This window comes from Thermobia domestica, chromosome 11 (genome assembly GCF_964235325.1).
Source record: "Thermobia domestica chromosome 11, izTheDome1.hap1.1, whole genome shotgun sequence".
Lineage (NCBI taxonomy): Eukaryota > Metazoa > Arthropoda > Insecta > Zygentoma > Lepismatidae > Thermobia > Thermobia domestica.
Window position 1 is genome coordinate 69,253,775 of NC_137464.1, and position 16,191 is coordinate 69,269,965.

The following is a 16,191-nucleotide window of genomic DNA, read 5'->3' on the forward strand; positions in this document are numbered from 1 at the left end:
GGGCACTTAGGGGGGCTATAGCCCTGGGCCTTCAGATGGCCTCTGATCAAAATCCCAACTGGCTGTCTAAAAACAATCATACAAGATACAGTCATCATCGTGAGATAAAATATTTATTTATTTATTACCTATATGATCACGTTCCTACTGTACTTTCACAGAAGTGTATTAGGCGAAGTCAGCAGAGGCCACACATTTTCTCTAACTCCGGGCCTCTATATATGTTAATCTGGCCCTGGTGGGCACGTTTTCAGGAATATTCTGAAACCAAGTATGAATCATGATTCTTATAATATACTGTTCTTGTCTTAGCCTCCACAGCTACCACTAACCAAGAGAATATGTTTGATGTTCTTAAATATTTCATTCATTGCATAACATTGTTCAGATAGTAATGAACACTATTTGTAGCTTCATTTGCTCCTCTTTAATTTGAATTTAACGAGAACATCAGCACCGTCTCCAATTGATAGTAAGGCCGGCATGCTGCACTTACGTAAATAATAATACACTCCTTCACAAAACTTAAGCAACCCGAGAGAACGTGGTATAAGTGACGTGTGGGGCCCATTCAACACTGGTTAGTGTCATGCACATACACAGAGACACACAGATAAGGCGAGCACCCACTCTATCGCATAAGCAGCATCGTTGCAAGCGCCGTGAACACATTATGCCGTGAGGCGTACACCACAGCCCAGTAGTGCCCGAGGCTCCAAGCATTGAGTTAGTGGTTCTTATGTGGGGTATACACCTTGCCATGGCTGGTAGACGACATTTGAATGACTTTGACAGCGGGCGAATAATTGGGCGTTTGGAATTGGGCCGATCGCAAGTGGAAATGGCGCAGGAATTCAACGTGAACAAAACTGTTGTGTCGAGGCTGTGGAGTCGCTGTCAAACTGGAGGTGAAGTCAGTAGACGTCATGGAGGAGGTCGTTCGAGGAAGACGTCGGCCGTCGAGGACCGATTTCTCACAATTTCTGCCAAACGTAAGCGTCAAGCTTCATGCTCTCAACTGGCCAATGATTTGTTTCAGGCTACAGGACAACGCGTGAGTCGTGAAACTGTTCGTCGGCGGCTCAATAGAGCAGGGCTGTATGCAAGAAGGCCTGTGCTGTGTGTGCCAGTGAAACTGGAACACAATCGTGCGCGTTACACATGGTGTCAGGAACATGATGCATGGTGGGAACACCAGTGGGCGCATATCATGTTCTCCGATGAGTCGAAATTCAGCCTGTCGTCTGATTCTGGTCGGACTTTAGTGTGGAGAGAGCTAGGAACACGCTATCATCCAAACTTCATTGTTGAACGGTCATCCTATGGCGGTGGTTCCATTATGGTGTAAGGTAGAATTATGCTGGATGGGAAAACGGACCTCCATATTGTGCAACATGGCACTTTGACAGCGCAACGGTACCAGGATGAAATTCTCAATGCACATGTGCGCAATTTCCGCGGAGCATTTGGCCCAGATTTTCTGTTCATGGGTGACAATTCCCGCCCACACCGTGCACATCTTGTGTCCGAGTATCTGTAGAGCGAAGACATTACCCGTATTGCATGGTCTGCATTTTCGCCGGACCTGAATCCCATCGAGCATGTGTGGGATGCTCTTGAATGGCGAATAGCGCAGCGCAATCCACCAGCACGCACTCTCACCGACCTGTAAACAGCTCTCCTCGAGGAGTGGCGCCATCTGTCGCAAGACTTGATCAACATTCTGATTTGCAGCATGGAGGCCAGATGTCGTGCCTGTATAGCTGTTCGTGGTGGTCACACACCATATTGACTCCCTATGCCCTCGCACAATCCAGCTTCACCTGTTGAGGTATCGTTGTGCTGAACTTTTTGGTCACTCTGTAGATCCTAACTGTATTGTTCGTCTTCACTTGTGTTGCATTGTGCATCTGGACCGTCTGTTTGTTCATTATACTTGGTGTAGTGATCGTGTCATTTTATTTTCTGCCACTTTCTTCGAGTTGCTTAAGTTTTGTGGAGCAGTGTAATATTATTATTATTATTATTATTATTATTATTATTATTATTATTATTATTATTATTATTATTAATAATAATAATAATAATAATAATAATAATAATAATAATAATTATAATACTTCTAAAAGTACATAGAAATTAGATATACAATAAGTTCGACGAAATATTATAATAAAACAAATGCCAAATGAATAAAGAATAAAATATATAACATGAATATAACATAAAAATGACAATAAGATTGGAACATAAATAGTGAAATATAAAAAAGGAAAACCTCAGAGAATGTCAACTGTTTCAATCTCAAAAATAAAACCGAAGTGAAATATAGAAAGAAAAACCTCAGAGAATGTCAACTATTTCAATCTCACGAATAAAAGCGAAGTGAAATATAGAAAGGAAAACCTCAGAGAAAGTCAACTATTTCAATCTCAGGAATAAAAGCGAGAATACGATCGCAAGAAACAGCATTCTTCCCCCAAAATTTAAAAATCTTAGGTAGTCCAAACGTTCTCTGAGGTTCATGATTTTGCCATCTGCATTTTGCTGTACAAGGCTATTCCTTTTTCACAATCAGAATATGGAAGAATCAGCTTTTTTTTTAAAAAAAAAAAAAAAAAGTCGCAGCGTTCTAATGATAGGTACTACCCTTTACTTAAAATCTGCTGAAATCAACCACTTCCAGTTCTAACGTTGATCACTATAAAATAAAACCAGTAATGGATAGTAAGAAGCGGTTTTCCATAATGAATTATGCTTCCTAAGCATATATTCCATCTCCACTCTAAACTCTCTACTGGAACCGGAAGTGGTAGAAATCTACTACTACTTCCGCTTTCAATAGTAGTCAAGAAAACAGTAGGAGATACAAATCAAATTCTTTCACGTGGTGTACACTTGACACTATTACTAAATTTTATATATTTTATATATATATACAGGATGAACCTGAAGGATGTGTATAAACTCCAGGATGTGATTTGTGACATCAAAAGAATACAAAAATTTCTCTTACACGTTGTCGAATTCCGCGTCGTGTACGAGTGACAGGGGTGCCAACTTGGAATCGGAACTCCAGTCGTGAAAATGCATCGTTTCGATTCCAAGTTGGCACCCCTGTCACTTTTACACGTCGCGGAATTCGTCAGCATAGAAGAGCACTTTTTCTTTTCTTTTGATGTTACGAATCACCTTCCGAAGTATGTGCACACCTTTCTGTTCTGTTTCAATTGTCACGATTGGAGTTTCGATTCCAAGTTGGCACTCTGTCACTCGTACACGACGCGGAATTTGACACCATGCAAGATAACTTCTTATCTTCTTTAAGTGCCACGAATCATCTCTCGGAGTTTGTGCATATCTTTCAGGTTTATCCTAAATATATATGAAATAGCTTAATAAACAAAATTGCTAATAAACAGAAGAAACTTTAGAATTTACCATCTGCATCCCATCCTCCTTCTACCTGGTAGGAAGCAGTAGCTGCACCAAATATAAATCCCTCCGGGAAAGTATCGTATAAGAAGTCGTCATCTTGACTAGCGCTATAATGCACTACAAACAACAAGCATAATACGGACCACAACATTGTTAACAAACGTGTGACACTTCAGAGGGAGACAAAAGTTTTTCTACATGTAATGATTCTTAAATACTATACCCTTGACAGTGACAAGAAACCTATGAGATATAAAAACAATATGACATTGATAATAACTGATAAATGTCATATAATAGTTCACAGATACGGGAAAATTGAATGACCTACATTGTAAATATGATTTAATAGTTTTCCTGATATCTTGTTGTTAAGTAATTGAAGCAAGTATAAGCCAGATTTTATGGAAAAATACTAAAATATATAACTCCAGTCCACATTGAGGAGTTCCAAATATGTCGACCCATAACTTTAAGATGTATTATTTAGTCCCTTTCCATTGTATAAAGCAACAATAGTAATAATGACAGCTTGAAAATATAAGAAAATGATTTATTCATTAGGGTGTTGTCAAATATAGATCTTTTAATAGGACGAAAACACTGCTTTCGAAATATAACTATGGATTTTATGAAATGGTCATCTGGCATTTTAACTCTGAAGCTTATCATTTTCTTAAAGGATAGGAGCTGAAAAATATAGTTTCACTCTAATATCTTTTTTCTACCACTCTAGTGGAGTAGAAAATACATTTCTTTATACTAGAATACAGTTCGCCGAAGGAAGTTGAACCTACCTAATCAAAGTGGCCACGCTAACCAGCCTAGTAATATCTATTGATCTATCTGCAATAAAATTAATTTGAATACAGTTGGAAATTAAAAACCAATCTTAGCATGTTATTCTTTATACGTATTGATCATTATATCGATTTAAGTTACAACTATCAATAAAGATGGACTTTGTAATAAACTCAGCAATGAAATAAGTAATATGCACAAAGTTTCCTAAAATAAAACATTATCTTTGTCAAGTTACAAGTAAAATACTAGAATAAGGAAGCCAATTTTAATTAAGAAAGAGAATGTTTTTTTAATACAACGAATACTATGTCAAAGTCATGCATAGTAATAATGAGAAAATAAACAGTGTTTGAAAATATATAAATCTACATTTTTACAGAAATAATAAACACTTCTGACCAGAGTATATACACTTGTTTATTAAAAACTAAATTACAGCGTATCGATTTCGACAACTTAACGTTGTCTTCATCAGGCACTAACTGCGTCGGCATTAATAAACAAGTGTATATACTTTGGTCAGAAGAGTTTATTATTTCTTTAGTGAGTTCAAGAGTCGTGATGGATAGAGATTTATTAAATCCATTGCAAGATATTTAACTATCAATATGATAATTTTCCCAGTGTTTGCTTAGTTAACGATGAATTTTTATAGCATATACAAATATACTTATTTACAATCAAGCAATAATAACGATGTTAACAAATTTACTGTAAATTTTTATCCGAAAGAAAAGTAATTTGGAATTTGCCCCTACTCATCAATGGGGTTTCGAACATAAGATGTTGGGTTAATTTTTTTAGAAGATAATTTATGTTCTCACTCTATGAAATGGACACCTTACCTTCTCAATTTATTTGAAAAAGTTTGACAACTGTCTTGCAAAGATTCCTTATATGATATTTATTATTCTGATCATTCAAAAGTCTTTCAGGATCTTTATCTTTTCAAAAGTTTCTTCTCACAGTCCTTACTAAAATACTAACTCTATAATATTAAGAAATAAATCATTTTCTCCTTCAACCAAAGTCGTTCTTTGGCATTTTTCTGTCTGCAGTACTTAAAGAAAACATTTTAGAACTCAACTTGTTTAGTTTGATTGGTCTTTCGTGTCCCTTATAAACAGGGTGCTGACCATTGCACTTCTTAGTCTGTTGCATATTCGAACAGAGCGAGTTTGTTTGAGTCCAGAGCACACTTTTGACCCTTAAGAGATAAAAATGCTGAAGAACGCGAAGTATTATGCAAGCTGTCAATGTTGTCTTATGAGGAGGTTTGGGCGAACACGTACCAATATTGTTTCGAACGCAACAGCAGGCTAATTGGCTAATTATTAGGCTAATTGCGTTTATACGGGGTGGGGTCGGACGAGTGGATACGATTGGACGTTAATATATACATGGAACCACAGCACGTGACACGCACACCACCGGTTCAGATCTTAGTGCGGGCTGTGTTAGTGAGTTGACCAGTGCACGGTTGAAGGTGGTACTCACAATGCAACAGAGGGTGTTCGTACGTGAAAACAAATTCATGAAAAGAAAATGAAAATGGAATCTTTGAGTTTTACGTCCCACGGTTATGCCGGTTAGGCTAAAGGAGACGGTGATGATGAGTAATGAATGAAATAGTGGAATGAAGAAAGTGCGAGGAAACGGGAGAACCCCGAGGAAACCCACGCACACGGTGCTTGTCCACCACAAAGTTCACTTGGCGGGGGCTGGGATCGAACCCGGGACCTCAAGCACCAGAGATGAACGCTCTACCACTGAGCCACCGCGGCCCAAAATTCATTAAAAGAGTGTGGACAGTTGTTTGCTCATGAATTTCATGGTCTCAATGTGCCAGCAATGCAATGATTAGTCAGAAAATGGCGTCAGACAGGATTTATTTTGAACAAGGCAAAACACATTGTGAAACGTGTCCGAACACCTGAAATTGTGGATGCAGTTAACCAGAAACTGCTCCAGAGTGCTACGAAATCAACTGACGCCTGTCGCAAGAGACCAATATATCACGTCGATCGCATTTACACAATTTTCACTTCTGACGGAGTTGGCAGCAGAGGTTAGTCTTCTGTCGGTTCTAGCTGGCCACCCCGGTCACCTGATCTGTTCGTGTGCGACTACTTTTTTTGAGGAAATCTCAAGTCTACGGTGAATCCCAACAACCCTCATAGTTTTCAAGAACTGCAGCAGAACATTTCTGATGAGATTGCAGGAATTCCAGCAGCCCAGCTGATCTGCCCTCTGCAACTTGTTGACCAGGGCCCAAAAGTGCCAAGAGATGAATGGTGGTCATTTTCAACATCTGGTATAACAGGTTAGCGAACTATTTCCTTTCCTTCGCTGTGTTTCTTTGCAATCTGGAACTCTGTTCTCCGGGCCACTTTTATTTCCCCACCCTCTACTACAGACTACCAATTCCTCACTCAGAGAATTTATGAAGCTCACTTTATCGCAATAGTTTTATAGAAACTGAATATTTGGATAAATGCTTATGTATTATTATTATTATTATTATCATCATCATTATTATTATTATTATTATTATTATTATTATTATTATTATTATTATTATTATTATTATTATTATTATTATTATTATTATTATATTTAAAGTACTATCAAATATTACAAAATACAATTATTAGTTTTAATCAACTGAAATTAGGTAAAAATTTAAGTTTATTTTTGAAAGGTTAACTACTAGTTTACGCATTCTGTGCCTTTATAACGTAATAAACGCTGGTATTGGGTTCAAGGCAGACAACTGTTTCTATAAGTGAATATTTTATTCGAATAATTTGAAAATTACACAAAGGTTTTCGAGACAAGTCGAGATTTTTACAAGCTGTCGCGTCTCAACTTGTTTCAAATTCCACAAAGGGTGTCTCGACTGAAATCTTGTCTCGTTTTCGAGTCGAGTCGAGACGAGACTCGAAACATGTCTCGACTCGCGCGCATCTCTACTTCAAATGAGGTGAAAATGTTGAATTTGTGTTAAAGTAGATGTGTTGCTTGTAATATCTCGAAATACATATTTATTTCAGTAACTTTAAGAACTTAAAATAGGGGGCATGGTGGCTCAGGGGTAGAGCACTTAACTCGGGTGCGTGGGTTTCCTGGTTTGATCACCGGTCAAGTAAAGGGCCTTCCCTAGTAAGATAGTGAAATCGGCCCTTGGTCCAAATTGGGTTGATATTGACCCAAAAGGCTACCCTTGACCTAAAACTACCTCAATTTTTTTTGACCCCCTTCCCTTATCGAATTATTGTATCATACATGCTCAAAATTGAATATTTTTTAATTTTGGTCGGGGTGGTCCAAAAATTTTCAAAGTTTCACAGATTGTAGATACTATCTAGGTGAAAATGTGCATTTTTTTCAAAACCATCAATGCGTATTTTCTTTATTTTTTGCGTGTTGAAAATTTCAAAAAAAAAAATGTAGAAAAAAATTGAGTGGGACACGTTCTTGATTTTTTGGTTAGAAAATTTGTTATACCCTTAGGTACAACATATATTTTTTTCGTGGCCTGAAAGTGAGGACAACATTGTCAAAAAAAAATAAATAAATAAAACTGAAAACAAAGGTGTTTTTTGCGCAGTTTTTCCACCATTTTTGAGCCCTCAAGGTGAGGGCCTCTTCAAACAACTCTTTGGCAAAGTTCACAATTTTCTTTTCTCTTGCGTCCTTTCTGTTTCTGTCGTTCTTTGGCTGCTTCGATTGTGTCCATTTCGGAATAGAAACACCAAATGTATCCCCGTTACAGTGCTTCCACTTCAACCGACTCTTGCAAAGTTACAATACCTCGCGTCAGGTCCTCGCATCTATCAGTGCTTGCTTCAGCAGCCGCACACAGTAGCGCTCTCTATCGCGAGCTGTGTGTAACTTTGTTGTGCAACAGCCGGTTGAAGTGGAAGCACTGTTGTGGAGATATATTTGGTGTTTCTGTTTCGAAATTGACATAATCGAAGCAGCCGAAAAACGACAGAAGCAGAAGGGACGCAAGAGAAAGGAAAATTGTGAATTTGGCAAAGGATTGTTTGAAGGGGGGCCTCACCTTGCAGGCCCTAAAATGGTGGAAAAACTGTGCGAAAAAAACATTTGTTTTCAGTTTTATTTCTTTTTGAAATGTTGCCATCACTTTCAGGCCACGAAAAAATTATATGTTGCACCTAAGGGTATAACAAATTTTTAAACCAAAAAACCAGGAACGTGTCCCCTCCCCAAAAAAAAATCCTACATATTTTTGAAATTTTCAACACGCAAAAGAAAGAAAATACGCATTGATGGTTTTGAAAAAAATGCACATTTACATCCAGATAGTATCTACAATCTGTAAAACTTTCAAATTTTTGGACCACCCCTACCAAAATTTAAAAAACATTCAATTTTTAGCATGTATGATACGATAATTCGGTAAGGGGAGGGTCGTTTTTTTTTTTTTTTTTTGAGGTAGTTTTACGTCAAGGGTAACCTGTTTGGCCAATAGCGACCCGATTTGGATCAAGGACCGGTTTCACTATCTTATCAGGAGAGACCCTTTGTGGTGGACATCATCATATCTTCGGGTTTTCTCGGAGTACTCCCATTTTCTCCCACTTTCTCATTCCACCAATTTCTCCACCATCATTCACTTGCTTTAATCATCATCTCCCTTAGTGTAAAGTGCATAATCATGGGACGTTAAACTCAAAGATTTCATTCAACAACTTCGCAACTTTGATAAACATGCTGGGGAATTTAGGATTAGGATTCAGATTTCTGGGCTCTCGGCATCAGTAGCGTACCCAGGAATTTATTTCGGGGGGGGGTTCAAACTAAATATAAAGCTATTTTATATTAAAATTGCTAAAATTGCCCCTAAAATTAGGCTAAATTTTTAAAAAGTCGAAATTTCGGGGGGAGTCCGGACCCCCGTGTCCCCCCCCCCTTCCGTACGTCCCTGCTCGGCATCTAAGGCCATTTAGCCCTTCACGTTTGAGGGATGACGTCCCTCGGCGAGCACACTATCCGGGCAAAGGGAAGCCAGAAAGAATTGGGGAAGGAAGAAAGCGGCCTGGGACGTATAAGTTAGATACCACCCCGGCATTTGCCTGGTGTGACTGAGGAAAACCTCTTTCAGAATGGCTGATATTGAGGAATTGTTTCACAATATTTCTTAATGTGTTTGTAAACACCATAGAGACACAAAATTATGCTGATGTATCACTAATACTGCTATCCTTAAATTCTACTTGCTATCTATCTAATTACACGACAATTTTGAACAAAATACGAATATTTTCCATGTATTTTTTCTAAAGCGGCTTATGTGTATTATAGAAAAAGGAATAGTGAACCGTTCAGATTGCAGACCTACCAACTCTCCCGCATTTCGACGTTCACTCCCGCTTTCCCGGAACGAAGTAGCAAACTCTCGCATAGTCGAAATGGGGTAGCGGGAAAAGTAATCGCTTAACATACTTTTCTTTAAAAAAAAAAAAAAAAAAAAAAAAAAAAAAGTTGAAATTTCACCTAATTTATTTTTTGGCTGAAATAAGTATACATTGAAGTACAATAATAGTGGGTACCCGTTCCCCATCCATAGGCGCCTGTTCCCCATGATTAGGCAATTTTGTGTTGGTCACTCACAGTAGAAACTAACGGATCGAATTTAGGGCCGAGCTGCTTACATATATATGTATGTGTGTGTGTGTGTGTGTGTGTGTGTGTGTGTGTGCGTGTGTGTGTGTGTGAGAGAGAGAGAGAGAGAGAGACAGACAGTCTATCCATCCTCCGACGGCTGCTACTATTATAGTTTATATTTAGAGGAAGTCTCCCGCTTAATATTCCTCCCAGGTTGCCAGATCTGGGATTGCTATGAATTGATCATTTTGTTCCTAAATTTGGATTTTTGCGACCACAATTAATGCAGTGGCATGTAAAGATTGTTCAGGTTTCATGTAGTCATTTCGCACTCACCATATACTTTATACTCAATCACATTCCTCTCTTATTGTATAGAAATATTCGTTACACCCGATACAGATATCATTAGCACAATATTTGTTCCTGCTGTTACGCACATTGTATTTTTTATGCTACAACTACCTGTTACGGCAACGTTACTTTCCTTTCTACATTGTTGACTCTTTTGTAGTGTTTATCATAGTTGATGTATGTCCTGAAGTACTGAGAATCTTTCCATAAATGTTACTTTCATCATTAGCTGCTTTCAATTTTATTTTTTTTCAATTACTGAAGATGAAGCCAATTCTATAAATAACTTAGTCACTGTTTCTTTTGTAGTGGACGCCATAATCTTTACGGAGTGCACATGCCGTTCGAATAATGAAACTGAACTGAACAACTGTGGGGTTGCTGGCACTTCTCTACATTTTGAGAACGTTTATTAAAAGCTTCTCTTTGTTGACGTTCTGCAGATGAACCTGAATATAGCTTTTGTCTGTTTGTGATAAACTCAACGGAGAATTAACGCTAGAACTAAATATAGCAAACACATGAACTTGAATCATATACTTGTTCCAAGGTTAAAACACTGTGGCCCGAAATTCTAATGTTATATTTGATAGACCCTACTAACTAACTAACTAACTCTACGACCTATGAAGCCCGGAGATTCAATATCCCGTTCACAAAAGTTCTCCATTGGCCTCTATCCTTAGCCAACTGGATCCACTTTTTACTTTGTATTTCTATTTCTGCGAGATCCATCTTAATATTGTCCTCCCATCTACGCCTAGGCCTTCCTAATGGTCGTTGTTCGATTTGTTTTCCAGCTAAGACTGAAAGCGTTCCTACTTTCTTCCATCCTGGCTACATGAAATGCCCACAAACAATGTTCGGTAAACCCGGTAAACAATAAATTATGTAGTTCCTCGTTATGAAGTTTCCGCCATCCCACATTCCCGTTTCTCTTGGGTCCGAATATTTGTCTCCGGATCTTGTTCTCAAATATTTTCAGTCTATGTTCTTCCTTCCGAGTAAGCGACTATGTTTCGCAACCATTCAGAACAACAGGCATGATTATCGTTTTATATATTTTCAGCTTCAAATTCCTCAACAGAATTCGCGACAACAAGAGATTTTGAACTGAATAATAACACGAATATGGTAGTGGTAATTTTCCATTCTTTGCCAAAGAAAATCCCAAACTAAAAAGGCGTTATTTTTCATTCCTTATTCATCATAAGATTCTATTCAGCGGTTAGTGATATTTTGTTGAATGTATAGGCAAGCATCGTTATTACCTCCAAACTCAGGCATATCAATATCACGTGTAAGTGAAATATATCCACTTAGAAAGAATTATAACATCTTTTCTTGTTGGTTTGCGTGCAAGAAAGTGTTCTTTATCAATAACATAAGTATATCTGAGTTCATATAAGCTAAAAATCCTTGTTTGTTACCACTTTAGATACTGCTGGGCTTCATATTCATCTTTATTATTAATACTTTTAAAGACGTATCGTGGTGGAAAGAAGTTTCTTTGTGCTTTACAACAACCAACCACTGCTATAGATTATCGTTTTTCTTTATTTGTAAGTCTAAAGACGTCTTTTCTACCTAAGTTGCAATCATTTAATTCACAATGTTAATAACTTGTAGTCCGAAATTGCCCACATCATAAGGACTGAGTCCCAGCTTCTTGGTATTATTTTGTACGATTCTTCTCCGCAAAGTACGGCACGGTAGTGTAACATTGGCTAATCTTGACTCCAAATTTATCACGAAATTCTGCAGCAACCGACTTTAGAGACTCCTCACCCCATATCTCATGCTTAAAGCATGTTTTTCTAGTATACCTTCCTATTTCCTTTCCCCCTCCAGACTGTACAACTTCGTTGATATCTCATAGATTAGTGAAAATTCTCGTCACCTTGCAATGAAGAAATTAGTTTCACCCCAGAGGTAGATTTACCTTTTAAAAATAACTGATCCGCCTAAAAGAAGTTGGTCATCTTTCCTTCGATCTCACTGGGGGGAAATTTCGCAATTTTGAAGTAAATGCCTCCCAGTCGATCACGTGGCACCCTCGTACATAAATGTATACAACAAAGCACATTAAGGTTTTCGAAAGACTGATCTGTTTTTTCTTTTCTTTTTTTTTAAAGCAGCTATCTATCTATTCTTCATTCCTTTACTTCTATATAACTACCGTCAAAAGCGTTTTTTTTATTTCGCCCTTTAAAATTATATGCACTAAAATAAGAGTAACTTACACTTGTAAATAGGCCTGCACAAAAATAACTTCTTTTGTCGACACAACTTCCATGTATACATGTACAGTATTTACTCAAGACTGTGTGTCTTTTCATGCACAAGACAGATGCTACCACCACGAATAACAGGATTTGAACATTTCAAAAAGGGGCGTCTTCACTTAGAAGTCATCTCTACAAAGTATACTGTATATAAGCTATTCAAATTCCTAATCTTTACCTTGTTTGCATTAAGTAGTATTTGTATAATCTATACCTGTTTGAAATTTTAACTATAGTGTGCAATAGACCATTCACTTTGAACTAATATTGAATCTAAGGAGACCATAACACCAATTTGCAATCCGTGGCTACAGTTTGAGAAACGGTGCTTTAGTACTTACCAGTAAATTATTTATTTAAAGTATTGAATTGTTACATATAATAATGTTGATTTCTATATTTATAACAATATTTTATATATACAGGGTTTGTTCACAAAGTTTCAAGACATGTTTTCCTGAGTAGCGTTGCACGTACATTCCCGTTCGACCGACAGGGTGAGGTAGTGGGGAGTGTCAGCTAACGAAGCGCACGCGCGTCAGTTGCCTCCGAGACGTTGGAGTGAGAAAATCACTAGTGAAGTCAGTGCGTGTCATTGACCTCCATTGAAAACTGATTGATCCACAAAGAGTTTGTTCCTGCCGGACAGAGTGTCACAGGTGAGTTTCACGCTGGAGTTCTCCGCCGTTTGAAGGATCGAGTCCACCGCGTTCGCCCAGAGATCAAAGACGATTGGCTTGTTCACCACGACAATGCCCCCTCTCACACGTCGCTCGCCGCAGTTTTGGCTAAGTTCAACGTGGCAACACTGCCGCAAGCCCTCTATAGCCCCGACCTCGCTCCCTGTGACCTTTTCTTGTTCCCCCAGATTAAGAAAGTCCTTAAAGGGAAGCTATTTTGACACGACTCCAGCGGTCCAGCAGCTTCGACGAGGCCCCTTAACACCTTTCGCGCGAAAACTTCCAGGGAGCCTATGAACAGTGGAAAAAACGCTGGCAGCGGTGTGTTGATGCCCAAGGGTCATATTTCGAAGAATTTTAGTTCACTGTACAAAAATGTTTAATACATTTTGTATTCTCAGACTAGTCTTGAAGCTTTGTGAACACCCTGTATCTAGAAATAAAATCTACACTTTTGATTGTCCACAAAATTTATTTCAGAACCAATGTAATATCAAAATAACCAATACAAACTTGAATTTGCATATCCAATTTGAAAGCAAGACTTAACAATACAATGTAAGGTTTTTCTGTAGGTGAGTAGCAACAAAAACATCTTAGTAATATGTTATGTCATATGAGATTTGTTGTTTGATTTGAGTTTTCCATAGGTAAGATTTGTTTACTTTATCTACATATTTTGAAACAATTCATTAAATTTTTCTTCAAAAGTGACGGTAACACTCTTTTCACTAACCATCAGAACGCCACGAACAGGTCAAAACAACCAAATTAGAAATATTAACTATTTCTATATTATGTATTAAACACAGGCCTGAAATTCCAGGTATTCTTTGTATTTAACAATAACAATTTCTTATATTCTTGGAAACAGCCTAATTCGTTACAAGAAATAAACATATGTAGAAACACCCTATCCTTTGTTGGGACGCTGATGTCTTTAGCAATACGAGGGTTAAACATATCCCCTATCTTACATGAAAATCAAACCAAAGGCAGAAAAATAATATAGTCTACAGAAGTAACTAATTCGAAATAGTTATAGTTTTATTTTTTCTTGAATTGTAGGTCTCTACATGGTTGCCTTATACTATAAACTCATGTCACTAATGTCTTGCATTGTTGGAAACCGTTGAAGCTGGTGGAGGAAAGCCATTATCTGCGATGATTTGTCTATAGAGTCGAGACGATTCCTTTGCTGTCCGAGGACGAGCTGGGTCATCATAGTCCACATAATATAAACCAAACCTTTCTCTGAAAAGAAGGAAAGGAGGATAAAAGCACACATATTAACTTATATAACTGAAAAATAACTTTCTTAGGACGAATCAAAGTATTTTCTTCTTTCTTTGTCATTATCCTCAATGACATACAAATATAATGTATTTCTATTCTCGTAATCAGAATGCTTTAAAATTGAACTGGCATATAAAAAATGTTAACGAAACAATGTTTTTACAGCTTGAGTAAAAACTTTTCTTCGAAACGAGACTGCTTACGTCTATTAAGCAGTAGACGTAAGCTTTAGACGCAACATTTTATTTCATGCATAAAAGGGACTTCAGGTATACTTTTACTTTGTTTTGTTTCTTTATCGTGGTACCTACATTTTACATCTGCAGCCAGCATTACGAAGCCATCAACGTAGTTGCGACATCACATTTTTCGGCAATAATGATTCCAAATTTCCATCAGCAGGAGATTTCAATACACTATTGAATATATATATATATATATATATATATATATATATATATATATATATATATATATAGATAGATAGATAGATAGATAGATAGATAGATAGATAGATAGATAGATATATTTGTCATACCTATTGTCAAATGATTATAACTGAACTTGTTTTGGTACTATGGAGGTAAATTAGATCCCCGGTAGAGATACAAAATTTTCGTGCAGCTACTTGAATGAGTGAAATTAAATTATAAGAGAGACGGAAGAAATAACAATGAGTGAAAGTGCTGACCCTAAATCTCCAAACCATAAACGGTCTTGCTGACTTCAGTCTCTAACACCAGGAAGTTTAATTTATAATGTTTTATTATTACATTAAGTTTAATACAGTGGTTGGTATGGATGTATTTCGTCTCTTACAATTTTCTCTTTTACATCCGCCATTGATGGATAAATTCGTAAAGGGTTTCAAACAATGCATAGTCGTTTCTAACTGACTGAAATACGATGTCTTATTTTGTCTTTATACGAGAAGTATCGACATAGAGACATAGAATGAATCATAGTTGAGAAAGGGCAAAGAGAGAGAAATAGGAAGAGAAGAGTTGGCAGCGTATAACTAGAAAAAAATATCACAATAACAATTTTTTGGGACTTCTGATATTAATTTGTCGTGGTAAATATTTGTTATACTGAAATAAGTCAAATCTCAAAAACTCAGCTGTTGTTACACCGCTGCAGGATCTGCATTACTTCAACAAGAATTTACAGACAAAAAGTTAATATCTATTACCTATAAGAGGAAAAAGATGATGTAGAGCTGCACCAACTGATAATAAGTGGATTGATTCTTATTTAGAAACTATCTATTAAGCAGTTTAAAATACAAAAGAAATTTATTAACAAATTTGAAATTTTATTTCCTCTAAAGGTAAAATACCTAACTGGTGTACACCATGAATCAGTGCTTGGTCCTCTACTTTTCTTATATTTATAAGTGATTTGACACACACTCGTTAGTCTAATAAATGTTTTATTTGCTGATTACACCAATATTATTATTACAGAGAAAATTTTAAGATACTGAAAATAGCCATTGCATACTTTTGGTTAATTGATTGGTTAAATAGCTACTAATAAACAAGTTGTAAATATAAAACTACTTTGTTAAATTTTAATTATCCTCTTGGAATAAACATTAATAGAAGCCATTATATAATGATTAATAACATAATATAATGCTAAATGACAAGGAAACAAATTTTCTGATTCAATTTAATTTCTTGGTATTGATTTAGTTC

The 16,191-nt window shown here is 36.9% G+C and overlaps 2 protein-coding genes across 2 annotated transcripts in view; both read right to left on the bottom strand.

Moving 5' to 3' along the window:
• The window catches only part of LOC145664154 (myrosinase 1-like), a 33,895-nt gene extending 30,267 nt beyond the window's left edge, over positions 1–3,628 (bottom strand). The window contains exon 1 of the mRNA XM_081730555.1: positions 3,442–3,628. Coding sequence (XP_081586681.1) covers positions 3,442–3,589 — 148 coding nt within the window. The 5' untranslated portion in view covers positions 3,590–3,628. The remainder of the gene's footprint in view (positions 1–3,441) is intronic.
• Positions 3,629–13,653: 10,025 nt separating this feature from the next.
• The window catches only part of LOC145665164 (lactase-like protein), a 51,687-nt gene continuing 49,149 nt past the window's right edge, over positions 13,654–16,191 (bottom strand). Inside the window, exon 20 of the mRNA XM_081732447.1 lies at positions 13,654–14,449. Within this exon, the coding sequence (XP_081588573.1) occupies positions 14,302–14,449 (148 nt within the window). The 3' untranslated portion in view covers positions 13,654–14,301. The remainder of the gene's footprint in view (positions 14,450–16,191) is intronic.